This window comes from Bubalus bubalis, chromosome 4, assembly GCF_019923935.1.
Source record: "Bubalus bubalis isolate 160015118507 breed Murrah chromosome 4, NDDB_SH_1, whole genome shotgun sequence".
Classification (NCBI taxonomy): Eukaryota; Metazoa; Chordata; class Mammalia; order Artiodactyla; family Bovidae; genus Bubalus; species Bubalus bubalis.
Window position 1 is genome coordinate 24,735,028 of NC_059160.1, and position 17,191 is coordinate 24,752,218.

The following is a 17,191-nucleotide window of genomic DNA, read 5'->3' on the forward strand; positions in this document are numbered from 1 at the left end:
CCATGGGGTGGTGACTGGGTATCTTCTATGTCTGAAGAATTGCTTGAATGCAGCAAGAAATAGTTTAATGAAAGTCTCCCTGCTATTTTAAATAGGGAGATATTTTAATAAAGAGCACAAACTAGAATATACAAAATGAGAATTCAAAGAGAAACTTAGATGTCAACTCAGGCTTTATGCTGATTGCATGCCATGTGGTGATCCTTAATTCACACCTTACAGTACCTTAAAAATGGTGTTAAGGAGCAATTAATGTGTATATAAAGTGACACTTTATGATAAAGAATCAATATTTATCCATATACCTGACTGTAAACTTGTATCAGACTTATGTTTCATAGCAGTGATTTAACTAGAGCAAACATTTTTAAAAAACCAGCAAAGTGAGTCTTGCTCAGTTGTGTCTGAGTGACCCCATGGACTGTAGCCCACCAGGCTCCTCTGTCCATGGCATTCTCCAGGCAAGAATACTGGAATGGATAGCCATTCCCTTCTCCAGAGGATCTTCGTGACCCAGGGATCAAACCTGGGTCTCCATGATGTCAGTGACAAAAACCTACCCAGAATCGACTGATTTCTCCTTTCCTGCAGATGCAGCTAACATATGAAATGTGCCAGATTTTACCAACTGAAAGATTTTTCAGAAGGTAAAACTAGCAATATTAGAAAATGACTTTTAAGATAAACCATATAGCTTCCTTAATGTGAAACAGAAATCTCACCCAGAAAAAATAGGAACTTCAAGCCAGGACAATAAAAATGTTGCAAACCAAATACCATTATTTACACTTAAAATATTGATCTGAGGATGTAACTGTGTTCTACCTTTGCACCTATACAAAGATTCAATTCACCTGTGGACCCACAATGATTATACTAAAAAATAAAAATCCCAAAGTGGTCTGTAGACTGCTCTGGCAGGATCTGCTTTAATTTGAAATAACAACTTCTCAGTCACATACAGAAAAAATCTCAAGACAAATATTTTAAATCTATCAAAGAACTCAGTTGTAAAAAGTCTTATTATTGTACTACCTTTTTTAGGATACCACCAATTTTTGATGAGATACACATGAAAGACATTTACGATACTATGCAAAGAATCAGGTATGCCTAGCCTAAACACAATGCATACATTGTCTCACTATGTGTATATATATGGTGCGTGTCTCCTTGTGTATAAGACACACTTCGGGTCTCTGGACATGAGCCCTTTAACACCAATACCTTCACCCGTAAAATGGGGAAAATATCCGTGGAAGTCATTCCCCAGTATTACTGGAGAGATATCAGCACTTTGTAAAGAAAATACCAATGCAAATTAAAAGCATTAAGCATTCTTATTTTCTGTGCTTTTAATAACAAAAGCTCACAGAAGTGACAAATTCAAAAACAGCAATAGCAGCAGCCTTTTCTAGCTATCTAACAGCTTAGAAATGATTTAAGAGAACTTTTCGCTATTCAACAGATATCCATCCATTCACAGAACTCTGGAAAAGTAAGTAATCTTTGAGAATAAGACTCCTCTTCTTAGCAATAAAACCTCTCAAGTTCCTAAGCCAACATATAATAATCCTAAAGGAAAATAATTCTCTCTTCTTTATCCTTTAAAGTTAAAGCTTAGTTCTAACCATTTTCAATAAAATTCTCTTTCCATATTCCATACCAGAAATGGCAGTTCCTTAAAACCCAAGTTTTAAACACTTGCTTTTCTGCCCATAAAACAGTTATTATGTTTATGCATTGTCAGTAAGACAGAAGATATCCTGGTGTAGAACATTTATTTATTTATTTCATGGAACACTCAAAGTTTAGATCAGTGGGAATTTTAATCAAAGAATTGTACATTTTCTTCCCACATATATCGCTTTGTATTAGGAAATGACATTGTGATCCATTTCACTACAATATTACAAAATATTTACAAGAAAATATTAAAAATAACTCAAACATGAAAGGCAAGATGGGGGTGAAATAAACTGGTTTTTCCAGAAATCTCTACTCCAGTGCCCACAGCACACAATAAGAGAGCCAAAACAAACAACAAGGTTCCCCTTGATCACAAGTTTCAAGGAATTGGAGTAGGGGAAGAAATCTGATGAAAATGATGGTATGAAAGGGGATGGGTGTTATTAGCAGCACTGATTCAATAACCAATTTATTTTGCAAGAAATACCCTCTCTTTTATATGCAGTAAATTCTGAACAACGCTAGGAAGAAATCTGATGAAAATGATGGTATGAAAGGGGATGGGTGTTATTAGCAGCACTGATTCAACAACCAATTTATTTTGCAAGAAATACCCTCTCTTTTATATGCAGTAAATTCTGAACAACGCTAAACTTTAAGATATTCCTTGAAATGAAATTAAAAATACCCTGACAGTGAAAGCAACTCTTCCACCTAAGCTGAGTAAGAGCCTCTTCCTCCATGAACCACTGATGTGAACAGAAGCCTGATCTAGCACCCGAAGCTGTCACAGCAGCCCTTCCATCTCTTTCATGAACGCCTCATAGACATCGTCCTTAGTCTGCACTGACACGGGGACAGATGGGCCAGATTTGGGTGCTGCTTTGGCAAGGGGCACAGCAGAATCATCCTCCGACTTCCTCTGCGGAGCAGCAGCAGCCCCTTTATTCTCCCGACGCACCCGCAGTGCAGTCGGCACAAATCGCGTGATCTCCGCCTTGGGGTTAGTGATCTGCGGCTTGGCACTGATGGTTGCCGTGGCTTTCTTCTCGATGGTGGCTGCGCTTGTGTCATCCGCCTTGGGTCTCTGGATCAAGTTGGGGGGAGCACTCAGAACCCCAGGGTTGGGTAAGGGAGCTGGTGGGAAGAGCCCTGGTGGGGCAGGTCCAAGAGGAGGCACCAGAGGTGGGCGCATCATGCCAGGACGGGGTGGAGGGATACCTAGACAAAGGAGGACACAATAATAAAATTTAACTACTATTAAGGACTTTACAAACACAGGCTGACAATTTCTTGAAATGGACAATTTGTAGAAAATAAATCATACTGCCTGCTATCTGAAACTCAGGAATATATTTTGATAGTAAAGACTACTTTTTTGTAAAATAGTATTCACCTTCCATCTGTATCCCAATTCTTTTGTTCTCCTCCTCTCTTAATAATGTACTACTTTAAACTATAAAGTAAAAGTAACAAAACCAACTGTTTTCAAATATGATCTTAAGATGGCTGAATCTGTAATCTGACAACCTAAGATTCTATTCCATCTGTACAGTGCAGATGCTATCAAACCAAGGTTGGGATTTGATTCCCATGCGTTATTTACTGATTTTCACAATACTCCTCCTCTTTAAAATGTAACCGAATGGGCAGGAAATACAATTTTAATGCTGGAATGAGAAAATCTGACTAATCATAAAATGTCACCATTACTGGAAAAGAATTCATGTCTTACTAATGGTTTGGACATACCATTATCATTCACCAGGAAGTGCAGATTAATTTTCTCCAAGTACCCCCTTTCAGACTGCAAATAAACTACCAAATTTCCTCAACCTAGGACACTATTGCTTATACACACTTGTAATTATTCCATATACCACTGAGAGAGAAAAAAATGTCCAAGAACAAGCTGAGGAGCTTAAAAAGGAGACCTTTACATTAAATTAAGACAATCAATGTAGTAAACCAGAAATATACCTGCCACATATAAGATCAAAGGAAATTTTTCTATCTAACTTTGACACTGGGTAGAGAGAATGGAAGAAAAAAAACTTCCCCTTATGACTGTAAACTTAAAGTTGATACCCATGCAGATGTATAGAATGACTTCACAACTCTAAGTGTAGTCCTAAAAAAAAAATCTGAAATGAACAATTTAATCCAAAGTGTTCTATGGCAAGGAAAAGTCCCCTCTGTGACAGCATCCAATTCAAATACCACTGGGGAGAATTCAACTTCTACCTAGGCCAAAAGCAGTTTAAAAATACCATTTTAAGATACCGCTTGATTTTAGGATACTGAAATGTGAAAATGTCTTAGGACAAATGAAATATATAGTAGACAGATTTTTGTCACAGAAAGCAAAGCTTCACCTGGAGGTGCCGGGGGAGGTAGCCGTGGTGGGGGTCCCCGAGGAGGAGGGCCAGGGGGCAGACCTGGGGGTGGGCCAGGAGGAGGGCCAGGGGGTCGACCGGGTGGTGGGCCTGGAGGTAAAAGGCGGGGCAGAGGCCCTCGGAGTCCTGGCATTCCAGGCGGTCTCAGGAACGGAGGAGCTCCTGAAACAAGAAAAGTGCATAGTTAACGTCAAACAAATATATCTGAAGTAGTAATTGTGGCGTAAGATAACTGAGATGTGATTCCACTTTAACTTAACATCAGATAACTTCAAAATTTATTATGGTCCATTTCTCTTTATTTCCCAGTCCTAACACAAAACATTTTAAACCACAGCTCTGCTGGGCTAGAGATACACAAAGATGACATGTCTTAAATGGCTCCAACATAAGCTGAAAATGCAGTATGAAAAGCATGGTGCTTTAAGGATCCTCTGAAACTCATTAAGATATACAAAGACCACTGAGAATGTCATAGGATAAGTAATTTTGCTTTGCACTAGTCAGAGAATGAACTCAACTGAAGACGTAACTGGCAGATTATCAGACTAAAAATCATAATTGGCCAGTAAGTTTTTTGTATGTTGTTTCAAACTGTAAATTAACTTATTATACTTTTAAGCTGAAGACCTGATTAATACTGATGACTTCAGTCTCTAACTATACAGATTACACTAACATCCAATAACTCCCAACCAAAGAAGGATATGCAGTAGCATCTACTGTGCCCTAGTCATGTTCACAACCAACTAAGAACTGGGTCAACTCAGCATACTAAAGAGTAATTCTAAACAAACCCTCAGCTACATATTCCAGTTTCTGCTCACTAAACTGCTAATATCAGAACTGATAAACTCTGAAAAAGAAGAGCTCTGAAGAAAGAGACAGCTGTCACAAGTTCTATGACTTACAAACAGTGTTGTTATGAATGAGCAAGTTGTGCGTATCCTTGGAGAATCTTGATTTCTTAGAAAATTACACTAGCAGGAAACCAGAAATCATTACTACTAATGATGTCTACTTTCTGGAATAACTTCACTGTAACCACATTTAGGCTTATTTATTTATAGGATGTAAGTACTTACCTGGAGGTGGTCCAGGAGGAAGGCCTGTAGGTGGTCCAGGTGGCCGTAAAGGTGGAGCAGGTGGCGGTCCAAGCGGAGGTGGTCCTGGCATGGGGGGTGCTTGTATCTGAGATGGAGGAACAGACTGTGGAGGGGCTTGCTGCTGGGAAGCTGCAGACGTGCCATCAGAGAGAGATTCCTCCTTATGCTGTTTCTGTGATTGCTTTTCTGCTTCAGAATCATCCGAATCTTCATCATCTTCCTCTGAAAATTCCTCGACTTCTCGTCCCTCCTCAGGGATTTCCTGACCTGAAAGAAATTTGAAACCAGACAAATGGAGCAGATTCATATTTTACAGCCTGTGAAATAGCGATGCCTACAACACATGCTCAATAAATGCTTTCTTAAAACTAACAACCAGTCTCCTTCAACAGAATACTCAGATATGCCAAGAATATAGTAGCATTCTTCTCATTCATATTAAGGCAACAGAGTGCAAAGAGTCCAAGTTTTAGAACAAGACAGACCTGGACTTAAATGCCAGTCCAACTACTTACTGGCTGGCTAACTTTAGGCAGCTTACCTCAGTGTCGCCAAACCTTGACTTTTGAAAAACAAGAATTTATTATTACTTGATTGCTGAGATACTGAATAGAAAAATGTATGTAAAGCAACTGGCAGGAGGAAATACCAATCACTGTTCTTTCCATGACTCACCTGCCATTCGAAGCATCATGGCTTGGAGAGGAGTCAGCTCCTTCATGTTCTTCTTCTTCTTCTTCCTAGATTTTCCAGGCATATCTGCAAACCGTACACTCAGACCTAAAGGATCAGAGAAGGTAAAGGATCAACAAAATTCAGTATATATTTACTATAAACAAATACACTAAACACTAGCTATAACTGCTTCCCACTACTTGGCAAAAAGACAGAGCTATATTAAAGATAGTAAATCAAATGCCCACTGGTGGTAAATACATGCTACAGTGATTTTAAAGTTGAAAGTGAAAGTGTTAAGTCACTCAGTCGTGTCCAACTCTTTGAGACCCCATGGACTGGAGCCCACCAGGCTCCTCTGTCCATGGAATTCTCCAGGCAAGAATACTGGAGTGGGTTGCCATTTCCTTCTCCAGGGGATCCTCCCAACCCTGGGACTGAACCCAGGTCTCCTGCATTGCAGGATTCTTTACCGACTGAGCCACTACTACTAAAAACTTTATGCCAATAAAACTGAACATGCAGATTAAAGTAATGGATAATTTTCTAGAAAAATGTTACTTACAACTGGCCAAAGGGGTGACAAGATCAGAACATAGAAATTAAAATGGTAGTCAAAGATCAAGTTCCTCAAAGGCACCTGGCCCAATAACTTTACAAGGAAATTCAGCCAAATGTTAAGTTACAGCAATTTCCTATAAAAGGGCACAGGAAAAGATGGAGTGCTATCCAGAACTTGAAGCTAGCATAACCCACATACCAAAACAAACCTGCTGGCCAACATAAATCATAAGCAAATTGAATTCGACAGTGTTTTAAAAGAAAATAACTTCATTAACATGTAGGGTTGGTCCCAGAAATGCAAAAAGGATTTAACATTAGAAAAGCCATGAATGTAATTCATTACAATAAACAGCTTAAAGAAAGAAAAATCATTAACAATATCCCAAGAGATGATTAAAAAGTATTTATAATAAAACCTCTTAGCAAACTTAGACTAGAAGGGAACTCCTTAACCTAACAAAGGCTCTCTACCAGACACCTAAAGATGCTAAATGGTGTAGTATTAGGAACGTTCTTATTCTTAGATGGTAAACATTTACAGCAGGATAGAAGTTCTATGTAGGCAGGCTTTAGTTTTGTTTACTCTGCATCCTTAGTGTCTAGAAACATGCTCTGTACATAGTAAAAACTCAATTATTAGCTGAATGTCAAGTCATAGTTAGGATAACCATTTCCAACACATGTGCATCAGTGAATATATTAATATTCGTATTCATCATCATTCAATATATAAAGAAACCAGTTGGTCCAAAAAAAGGAAAATGAGGCAAATGACCACAGTCTAGAGAAAAAGGGAACTGGTGTGGCTCTAGCGACTTTTTGCTTTTCAGTACCAGTTCTTACCTAAGTGTCTACCATTTTTCACTACCAGTTCTATCTACCTCTTTAAACTAGCTTTCTGGTTTGCAACCACGATTTAAGGAATATCTGGAGAAAATTTTATCATTATCAATATTGTAATATCAGTAGTATATATAAATACTGTTTTGAAGACTGCAAATCAATTACAAAAGAAGCTCCAAGGCTACTGGAATATGACAGATGGTCCATTTTATAAAATTTCCTTAATGAATGTTATAGCAAAGTACATGTAGCTCAGTCTGAATTTATAATAAACAGATAACATACATTATAAGTATGACGTTTCCATTAAATCATGACTCCACTCACAGGTGTATCTTTATTTTAACTATGGTCCTTGTTCACTTAAGATTGCATGAACATAGAATAATATAAAGGACTTCAAACATAGATATGTAAACAGACTCATTAAAAAACAACCAGGTGAATATGGTTTTCTTCCTACACATAATCACGTTAGGACATCTTTATGCTTTTTCCCGAAAAGTGGACTTTACTATGTAGACTTTTTTTTAAATCACATACACAGCTCAGCTTTTTTTTCCTCTCACAAATATCCACCAGGTACTTACTCTGTGTCAACAACGTTGAGACTTTGGAGCTACAAAGATGAATAGAGCACTGATCCTCCTTTCAAGGCACTCACAATTACTTTCATGGATCCATTAACAAATCAAGACCTTTAGCTTGTGTGCTTTTTATTGCTTAATCCCATGAAACTTTCACCTTCACATACCTGACTTTTTTTCTTCATTGTTTTCTCTCTCAGTGTCATCACGGTGCACAAATTCATCCCCTTCACTTTCTCCCTCTGATCTGTCACTGTCGCTGTCATCAGTACTGTCGTCATGCTTATCCTGGTCCATGTCTTCAGGATAGCCATCATCTTCACTGGTGCTAGAAACGTCGTCGTCATGACCCCGCTGAGCTGGAAAGGGAGGAGGGAGCCAGGATCAAGTTACATAGCTGGATCCTATACGGTACCCCCAAATACAGAAAGCCAGGCTATTTGACTCAGAATAACTTGATTAAATTTTTTTCTGTATGAACTTAGCTATTCATATAGTCTAACAATATTTCCACTTGACAATAGTTTTAAATTTTCCTTTTTTATAATGTAAGACTTTTTTAAAGCTTCAAAATTGAAAACAAATTCCACTCAGAAAGCTATATAAAGACATGCACATACACAATCATTTTAACTGTACACAACGATGTTCTAGTCGAATGAAAATAAAGCTAAATGGGAAACAAGTATACAAGTTACCCAATTTTTAAGGTACTGATGGTAAGAGTGGTATCTTCAAGGAAAAGTCTAATTTAAAATACAACAGACATTTCTGTATTTCCTTATGCATGCTGTTTTCCTGAGTAGATCTATGATTTATTTATCCATCTGTTGGTATGTACAGGGTAGCCTCATTTATTTCCCAAGTTCTGAGGGTGGTGAACAAGATGCTATACAGCTAAATTAAAAGTGACAGTGGAAAGGTTCTAAGAGCAAAAGGAATAGTCAGTCACTCCTTACCAAGTTCAGGACTATATAACATGTCTTCATCTCGCCTACGAGTCGGAAGATCTAGGGCAAAGCCCACTTTGCGGCCATACATTTGTAAGACTTGAGGAGGAGGTGGGCCCGGGGGAGGACCTGGAGGTTTCCTGCCAGGGGGCAAACGTGGAACGCCATGTCCAAGAAGAGGAAGTATAGAAACTGCCCGAGTTGGAGGTCTGTAAAGAAAATTTACAGCGATCACATTACTAGTAATGAGATATACACTTACTCTTCTAAACAGTTTTTAAAGGAGCTCTCAGGTCCTATCTAACCAAAGGAGAACTGCTTACATCCCCACTGTCCTTTACTTTCCACTGCAATGATTTTGACACAGGACAGTCAAAAGGTGCTTTTACTATAAACTATTTGGTTCTGATACCACTTCCTTACCCATAGGCTGAGGTCTTCTTAAGGATGGAGGGTGGCTGGGCCCCAGGAAGTGGAATGTCCTGGATCAAGATGTTGGAAGGAGCATGCGGCATATCTGGCAGAGGAATACTCTCCACTTCCACATGCTGGGCATTCTGAAAGAGAGAATCTTCCAGTCGGTAAGAGTAATCCCCCAACTCAACACCACAAACTCTACATCAGCTGTTTCATTACCTGGATTTGCTTTCCACCTAACATTAAGTATCATAAGAAACAAAGATAGAAAGCCAAGTCAACATTTTTAAGATTGTCAGTAAGTTGAAACTTCAGGATAGTATGTATTCAGTGGTAGTACATGGACTCTAAAATTAGCCTGCTGCTACTGAATTTCTGTCACAAACAAGCTGTATGACAAAATAAGTAACCTTAACTTCCTTATCTGTAAAATGGGACCCATGCTACCTACTTTACCAAATTAAATCATTTTTTAAAAACATTTTTATCTTGAGGCAAAATTTACAATGAAATGTATAAATTCAGTGAATTTTGACAAATGCATATAATCTCATACTCCCTTCCCAATCAATCCTTAACACTATCCCAAGGCTGCTGCTGATACAAATTTTTCCTCCATAAATTAGCTTTGCCTGGTCTAGAATTTCAAATAAATGGAATCACAATCATGAAGAAAGGATAGTGTGTTTTTGAGATTTAGCCATTAAAATTTTTACCTCATGTTTTTTGGATTATTAGCTGATCATTCCTTTTTATTACTGAGTAGCATTTAATTTTATGAAAATGTAACAGTTTATCTGTTATCTTAATAATGGGTAGCTGGGCTGTTTCCACTCCAGCTACTGCTGTAGTGGCAGGTAGATGAAGTTCTCTTGTATAAACACATAGGTTTACATGTGCTGGCCAATGGGGTAGATATATGTTTAGTCTGACAAGAGGAGGAGGTTCAACATCATCAAGTCTTCCATTATCAACTTTAAGAGTAAGTCTAACTATAAAATTTTAGTTTAGCTCTCAAAAGAAACGTGATTACCTTGACAGCATCAAAATACTGGCTAAGTTGAGCCCTCTTCTGTTCATATTCTACCTCTAACTTTCTCAATTCTTTGTAAATATCTGGATTCTCTTTCTCATAGAGTCGTAGAATACGTTCAAATGTTTCACGTAGCTTTTTACGCTTGTCTTTCAGCACTTTCTCATTTAACTGTGGCTGCTGCACTGGGTTAAACTCTGAGAGGAAAAAAAGCAGATTATGGCATTAAACACAAAAAAGTAACTCCAACAGATGGCATCATTTATTAAAAATACACTTATATGTTAAAATTTTTCAAAAAGAGATTTAGATGCCAGATATATTGTCAAAAAAGAACTGCACGGTTTATTGAAATTTCATCCCTTTAAAATGGCTATTAATTTTACTTCCTTTCCTAAGAAGCATCACCTAATTGACTTTATTATCATTGTAATAAAAATCAATTTTCATTCCTTTATGCTAACAACCTGATACAGCTGTTAGTATCAACAACTATAGGCCTGGGCTTACACACCACACTGGATCTATCATTTAATTCTGAGATCCTGCGCACTTAAAACTCTCTGATCTTCTGCTTCTTCATCTGGAAAATGGGGACACAAGCTAACATAAACTGGTATCTGCCTCACCATTCAACTATTATATGAGTTAGTGTTCCTTGTTGAGCTACTTAAACCTTTCTCTTCCGGTGTGTTCAACATGGAGCTTACTTTCACGTCTCCAAGAGGGACCAAAAGGGACTGGATTAGCACAGGACTCCCAGGCCTGCCTGGTCAACCATACCTGCCTCCCTCCATTTCCCTTGCCAGTGACTGACTCAGAGATCAACTGGCACATAAGCCATATTGGGACCAGATCCTTTTCTGAGACTTTAAATACGGGAGAGAAGCTCTCACAAGTAGAAATGAAATAAACCTACAGCTGTTTATGGCTTCATCTCTCAACCATCACTAATTCCACCACATATTCCACCTTCTACCAAGAAATTCACTGGTTGGATAGAATTTCTTCTAAGAAATTCACTAGGTCAGACAGATGGACAGTCTTGCTCAAAATATTTGGGTTTTTGAGGCCCACTTCCCTCCAGGATTTCCCAATTATAGGAGTCAAGGAACACTTTTTTCTGTTTAAATTAGTTTATATTGAATTTTATAAATTATAATAGAGCTCTGATGACTAGTGTTCCTTCCTCCTTTTTCTTAAAGATTCACAAGCTTACTTATTGTCTTTCTTAAATCTTATTAACACTTTGCTGATATATTCAAAATCAGAAATGTGGTCTCAAACCACACTATTCCTAGTGTGATTCATGAAAGTGCTAAGTGTTGAACTTTAAATCCCAGCTGTGCCCCTTCCGAACAGTGTAACCTTGAGAAAGGTAATGTCTCTGTGCCTAAGCTTCCTCAACTGTAAAGGAGGGACAATACACCCACCCAAAAGAGCTGTCGGGAAAGTGAAGATTAAATGAAAATGTGGAAAAAAAAAAAAAGAACCAACCCTGGCATGTAACAAGATAAGAGCTAAATAAACCTAAGTTATTAATACACAATTTGGGGTCATTTAATAGGTAAATATCCTGACATGCCAGGGAAAGCAATTGTCCCTACCAGTGTTTAATTTAGAGGCAACAAGTGGAATCAGTTATAACTGAACTGGGAGAGATGTGAGATGATGCAGTCTGACCCAGAACTCTTGCCCAGGCTGGCTTCAGTATCTGCCACATTATTTGAGAAAGCTTTTAATACCACAACCCCACATAACTGGATTTTTTTGGAACCCCAGTTAATCCATCACTCAGAACTTTCACTGCAGCTCTTTCACTCACTATCTGTTTTTTGGGGCAAAGCACGAAACCTGTATGGAAACCTTTGTAAACAAAACTTGTAAAGATTCTTTCAACATGCAATTAAAAAAAAAAATGCAGGGACAGAAGGCAGAATTGGCAAAAGCTTGACAGCTGAAAAATATGGAGTTAATTAGACTATTTTTGGATGTTTGAAAACTATTAAAAAAAAGGAAAATTAAAAACCCCATGTTCTCAAGTTAACAGAATGGGTTGAATATGGAATCCATTTTGTGACTCGTCCTCTGTATTATTTATAACTACCTAATCACTTTCCTGCATTGGAGAAGGAAATGGCAATCCACTCCAGTGTTCTTGCCTGGAGAATCCCAGGGACGGGAGAGCCTGATGGGCTGCCGTCTAGGGGGTCACACCGAGTCGGACATGACTGAAACGACTTAGCAGGAGCAGCAAAGTCACTCTACACCATTCTGGACTCCTACTTTTAACTAATTGTAATCTGTTAAAAATACTTCCGAAAACTTTTTTCCTTTCATACCTGTAGGTATAAAGTATATAAATAAGGAAATAAGGGTTAAATACATATGTTATACAATCTTTGGGACTTGGTAAAACTGCATTCTATTTTGGAGAGGCTTTTTAAACTAAAGGAACTTCTCTGTGAGTTAGAATAGAACTTGCAGTGGCAGCATCACAGATGATTCTCAAGCAACTCAGATACAAGAAAAGACAACATGCAGCTATTTCATATGGATTCCACTAATGACAAAGCAGTGATACTGAAGATGCACGTGATGAGACCTAGATAAAATTATCCTATATAAGGAATGATGCTAAAGCTGAAACGGACTAGGGGCAGGAGGAAAAGGGGACGACAGAGGATGAGATGGCTGGATGGCATCATCAACTCGATGGACCCGAGTTTGAGTGAACTCCGGGAGATGGTTCACTCAGGGAGGCCTGGCGTGCTGCGATTCATGGGGTCGCAGAGTCGGACACGACTGAGCGACTGAACTGAACTAAATGCAAAAAAGGAAGAAATTCTAATAGGATATTTTTTTAAATGTGATTTTAAGTATTTTATTTCTTCTATATCCTTACTAAGTAGTCATTTATCTTTGGATCATCTATTGGAAAAGAGGGGCAACAGACACATTCATGGTGGCCCAATATTGAGATTTACATGGTAGCTGCCAACATTGAAACCCAAAACAAAAAAAGCCCAAGGTGATTTCAAAAAGCAGACTTAGTCTTCTCTTAAATAAATGAACGGGCCAAACTGGGCTTTTGTTATCTTATAAAGAACAATTAGCTAAAGCTAAATAATGGCTTCCCTCTTATTCTAGATGAGATTTCACGTTGGTAACAGCCCTTCACTCCATTTTGTTTTTCTAACACTAAAACTAAATCCAAGCATCATGTGCTGTCATGCTTTTTTCTGTAATTCTTGTATCTGTTCTGCTTCACTCATTAACTGCCTATCTCTATGTATCAGACTATTATCTCTGCCATAAAATCCACCCCTTTACAAAATCTTACCCATTTCATCCAATTTTTCCATGTCCCGGATAATTTGTTTGGGATCCTTCATCTTTAAAACTGCAGCTCGTACCATCATGCGCTGTTTTTTGTTCTTAAAAAAAAAAAAAAAGAAAAAAGAGCACAATTTGCAGAAGCTGAATACCCCTGAGTTTTCATGTCAATGTGTCTCAAAAATCCATTTAAACTGAAGTTGAACTTCTTGGTTTCTGATCACTTGTTTCAACCACCAGAAACAGGAGTAATATCATTTTTTTATTCCCCCAGATGTTTCCAATTTAGACAAAAAGATATGTTTTGCAAAATTTAATGCTAGCAATAGAAACAAGAATGAACAGTTGAAAACTACTGAAAAGCTAGGTTCTCTCAGTGTGTTAAGGCATGATACTAAAATGTAAATCCTTTTTTATTCTGGGGACACTTTTCCACAAATTTAACAAATCATCATCAGGAAAATTTAGTGTCACATTTACTTCCATTCACTAATTTAGTAGCTTCCAACAAAGCAGTTAAATGGCAAGAGAAGCATTTTTTAAAAGTATTTAAGTCACTGGGAATGGTAATCAAATAAAAAATGTTACAATAACTCATCATGAGCTTATCTACAAACTTAGTTCAGTCTCCCAGTACTGTGGCTTAGTAAATCTTATGAAAAGCATAAATCTTTTCTGGCAAATAATTGGAAATGTTTCTAAATCCACTCATCTCAAATAAGAGGTGTCAAATTACACTTATGTCTAACAGGATGCTTCTGAAATCATACCTTCTTTAATTCTCTTTTCCGAGCTTCTTTTCCTTAAGAGAGGGAGAGAATATAAAACTTAAAGCCTTGAACATTAGCATTTTCTCCAATTTAATACAGGTAATTTTTTACTGTCAGAGATGGCTCTGTGTGCTGTAGGATATTTAACACTATTCCTTGCCTCCACTAGATACCAATAGCAACCTTCTAATTATGGCAACCAAAACTGCCTCAAAACATTTTTAAGTTCCTTAAAAAAATAGCTATGAATCTGAAAAAATGCCATTAAGTACTAAAAAAGCACATACAAAGCAATTTGTTAAAAATGTCACATACAAAAAAGAAGGCTTTAAGCTAATTCTATTTTGCAAGTCAATCAAATTAGAAATATGGGTACTATCTTTTGTTACATGTTTAAAGTTTTAATCATGTGCCCACTAGAACACTAGATAACTTTAATTACAAATACTACAGATCTTGCAATTAAGAAAATAATAAAATAGACTCCCTGAAGCAATTTTTACCACCCCTCTTCTTCATCATTCCACATTAATGGACACTTACTGGCTTGGTCTGTAGGGTTCATAAATTTTCCACTTTTGGTGGATGATGTGGATCTCCGCCCCATGTTGGCAAGTTGTTTGATTTACTTGCTTCTTTAAAAAATAAAACCTAAAACCTGCAAAGACAAAAAGGCTTATTTTTCCTTAATTTACAAAACTTCTTCCTTTTTATATTTATAAAATTTTCTTCCTGACCATCTCTGAAAAGAAACTTCTATTATTAAGGCCTTGTTCTTTCCTAGTTTTAACTTAATGCCCAGGAAAAACTTCTCCAACTGCAAAAAATTAGATTCCTATTATTAATAAAGGTAATGAGTATGAAGATTACTACAAGATTACTACTATCATTAACTCATCAATTAACTTTCTTTTATGGATCACAGCACTGACCCATCAATTGGAAAAAATAATTGGAAAAAATCAATCATCAAAGAATGTTTCAGCAATAGGACACACACTATGTACATGAGAGGGTCATTTGTTCTTTTCTTATATTCTCCCTTTATTTATATGCAGGGTGAAAAAGGAGTAAAAGGGAAATGGGGGTAATGATCTGGGCTCAAGGACAAATAGCTCACCCTTGTCTTTCTCCATGGTTTCTTGGCATGTATTCTCATCACCTCTAAGACAGTAAAAACTCCAATTTAAGCCTATTTATTAATTTAGATTTTGTTCCAATTCAGATATAATTCTTGACTCTTAAGCAGAAACTTAAAAGCATAAAACCACAAATAGTCAAAATATTATATGAGCTTGTATAAACATCAAGATACAAATTTTTCTTACTAATGTCTACTTGACTCCCGACTCGTATTTTTTAAGGTAACTGAAATGGGTAATTGTATATGAGGGAAAATATTTTGTAAGTCAAAACTTTAATTGACCTAAGAAACTATTATGGGTTCCCCAGGAGGCGCAGTGGTAAAGAAAGAGCCTGCCAGTGCAGGAGATGCAAGAGACTTGGGTTCGATCCCTGGGTAAGGCAGATCCCCAGAGGAGGAAATGGCAACCCATTCCAGTACTATTGCCTGAAAAATCACCAGGACAGAGGAGCCTGGTGGGCTACAGTCCATGGGGTCGCAAAGAGTTGGACAAGACTGAGCACACATGCTGGAAGACACTATCATAATCACCTCTTCCAATTACTCTCAATGGATGACAACTTTCTGATACTTTGCTCTTTCCAATAAGAAAGAGTAATACATACCCTTCCCTTTGAAAGCAGACACTTTTAAAGGGAGGGAAAGGGAAGATCATGAGGTAGATTTTTTTAAGCAGACTATAGAATTATACCTTCCCTTCACGAAGGTTTTGTCAGGCAAGTTTATTAGTTAATGCGTCTTCCAGAAAGTGTCCAATTGCCTTGATTTCTGCTAAACGCTTCAAAGCTGTTCCAGTCGCAACTAATTTACCCTGTCAAGGGTTTGCTTCTCAGAAAAACTGGAATTGGGGAAGAAAGGAAGCGGAAACAAGCAAAATTAGCACAAATACAAGCACTCACATCTTTGATGGCCTGTATCTTTTTTGCTTCCCTGTCTCAATTACCCTCAGGCTCATTTTTTTTTTTTTTAACTCTCTTCTCCCACAAATGAAACCTAGGATAGTTACAGAGGACACTGGAGCCTTAGTCTGCACTACTTGTCTTGTCTAAAACCTGAGAAGATGGGTAAATCGGGTCACGAATCGCTTAGGGTAACTCTCAACAGTCAAAGAGGCTCCCAAGGGACGGAGCCCATGTCCAGCAAAGAAGCCAGCAGCATTTGCAACTGCCGAAACCATAGCGACGGTTGACCCCCGACTCGAGGTAGCAGCAAGCCTAAGGCAATCAACCGGTCAGCGTCAGGAGGCGGCGCTGACCGACCCAGGCGAAGACAGCCGCTTAACCGCTGGACGCAGCGCCGCCCCGAGAGACCCCCTAGTCCGCGATCGGGGAGACCCCAACGGCGGAGAAGAAGAGCGGGACTGAGGGGCCTGGCGTTCCTGAGGCAACCGCGCGGGCCCCGGGAAGGGACGGGAAAGGTGAAGTAACGGAGTGGAACGATCCCGCACACTCACGCTTCTGCTGGGCTCCTGGGGCTGTGAGAAGCGGGGAGGGGACGATTCTCGGCCCGTTTGACTTCGTAAGGGCCTTCACCTCGGCCTTTCGGTCAACCACCCAACCACCGCCATCTTGAAACCTCGCGCCCCTCCGCCATCCCTACGTCACTTCCGGGCCGAAGATCTCCGCGTTTCTTCGCCCTGGAACCATAGAGAGTAACAGAGAGCTGCAGGACCAGAGTCTCT

General features: G+C 38.5%; 1 protein-coding gene across 4 annotated transcripts; it reads right to left on the reverse strand.

Moving 5' to 3' along the window:
* Nucleotides 1-1,764: 1,764 nt before the first annotated feature.
* On the reverse strand, nt 1,765-17,115 carry WBP11 (WW domain binding protein 11). Of its 4 annotated transcripts, none has more exons than XM_025283309.3 (13): nt 16,964-17,100; nt 16,202-16,348; nt 14,910-15,024; nt 14,367-14,398; nt 13,604-13,697; nt 10,261-10,457; nt 9,234-9,367; nt 8,820-9,019; nt 8,028-8,219; nt 5,867-5,971; nt 5,171-5,458; nt 4,065-4,247; nt 1,765-2,910 (listed from the first exon to the last, which is right to left on the reverse strand). In XM_025283309.3, the coding sequence occupies exons 3-13, from the start codon at nt 14,971-14,973 to the stop codon at nt 2,477-2,479; spliced, it is 1,923 nt and encodes a 640-aa protein (XP_025139094.3). In that variant the 5' UTR covers nt 14,974-15,024; nt 16,202-16,348; nt 16,964-17,100; the 3' UTR covers nt 1,765-2,476. The 4 variants fall into 4 exon arrangements, with proteins under 4 accessions (XP_025139094.3, XP_044797127.2, XP_006055193.3 ...); XM_044941192.2 differs by having other exon boundaries at nt 16,958-17,100; XM_006055131.4 differs by lacking the exon at nt 16,202-16,348 and having other exon boundaries at nt 16,964-17,115.
* Between the last annotated feature and the right edge of the window lie 76 nt (nt 17,116-17,191).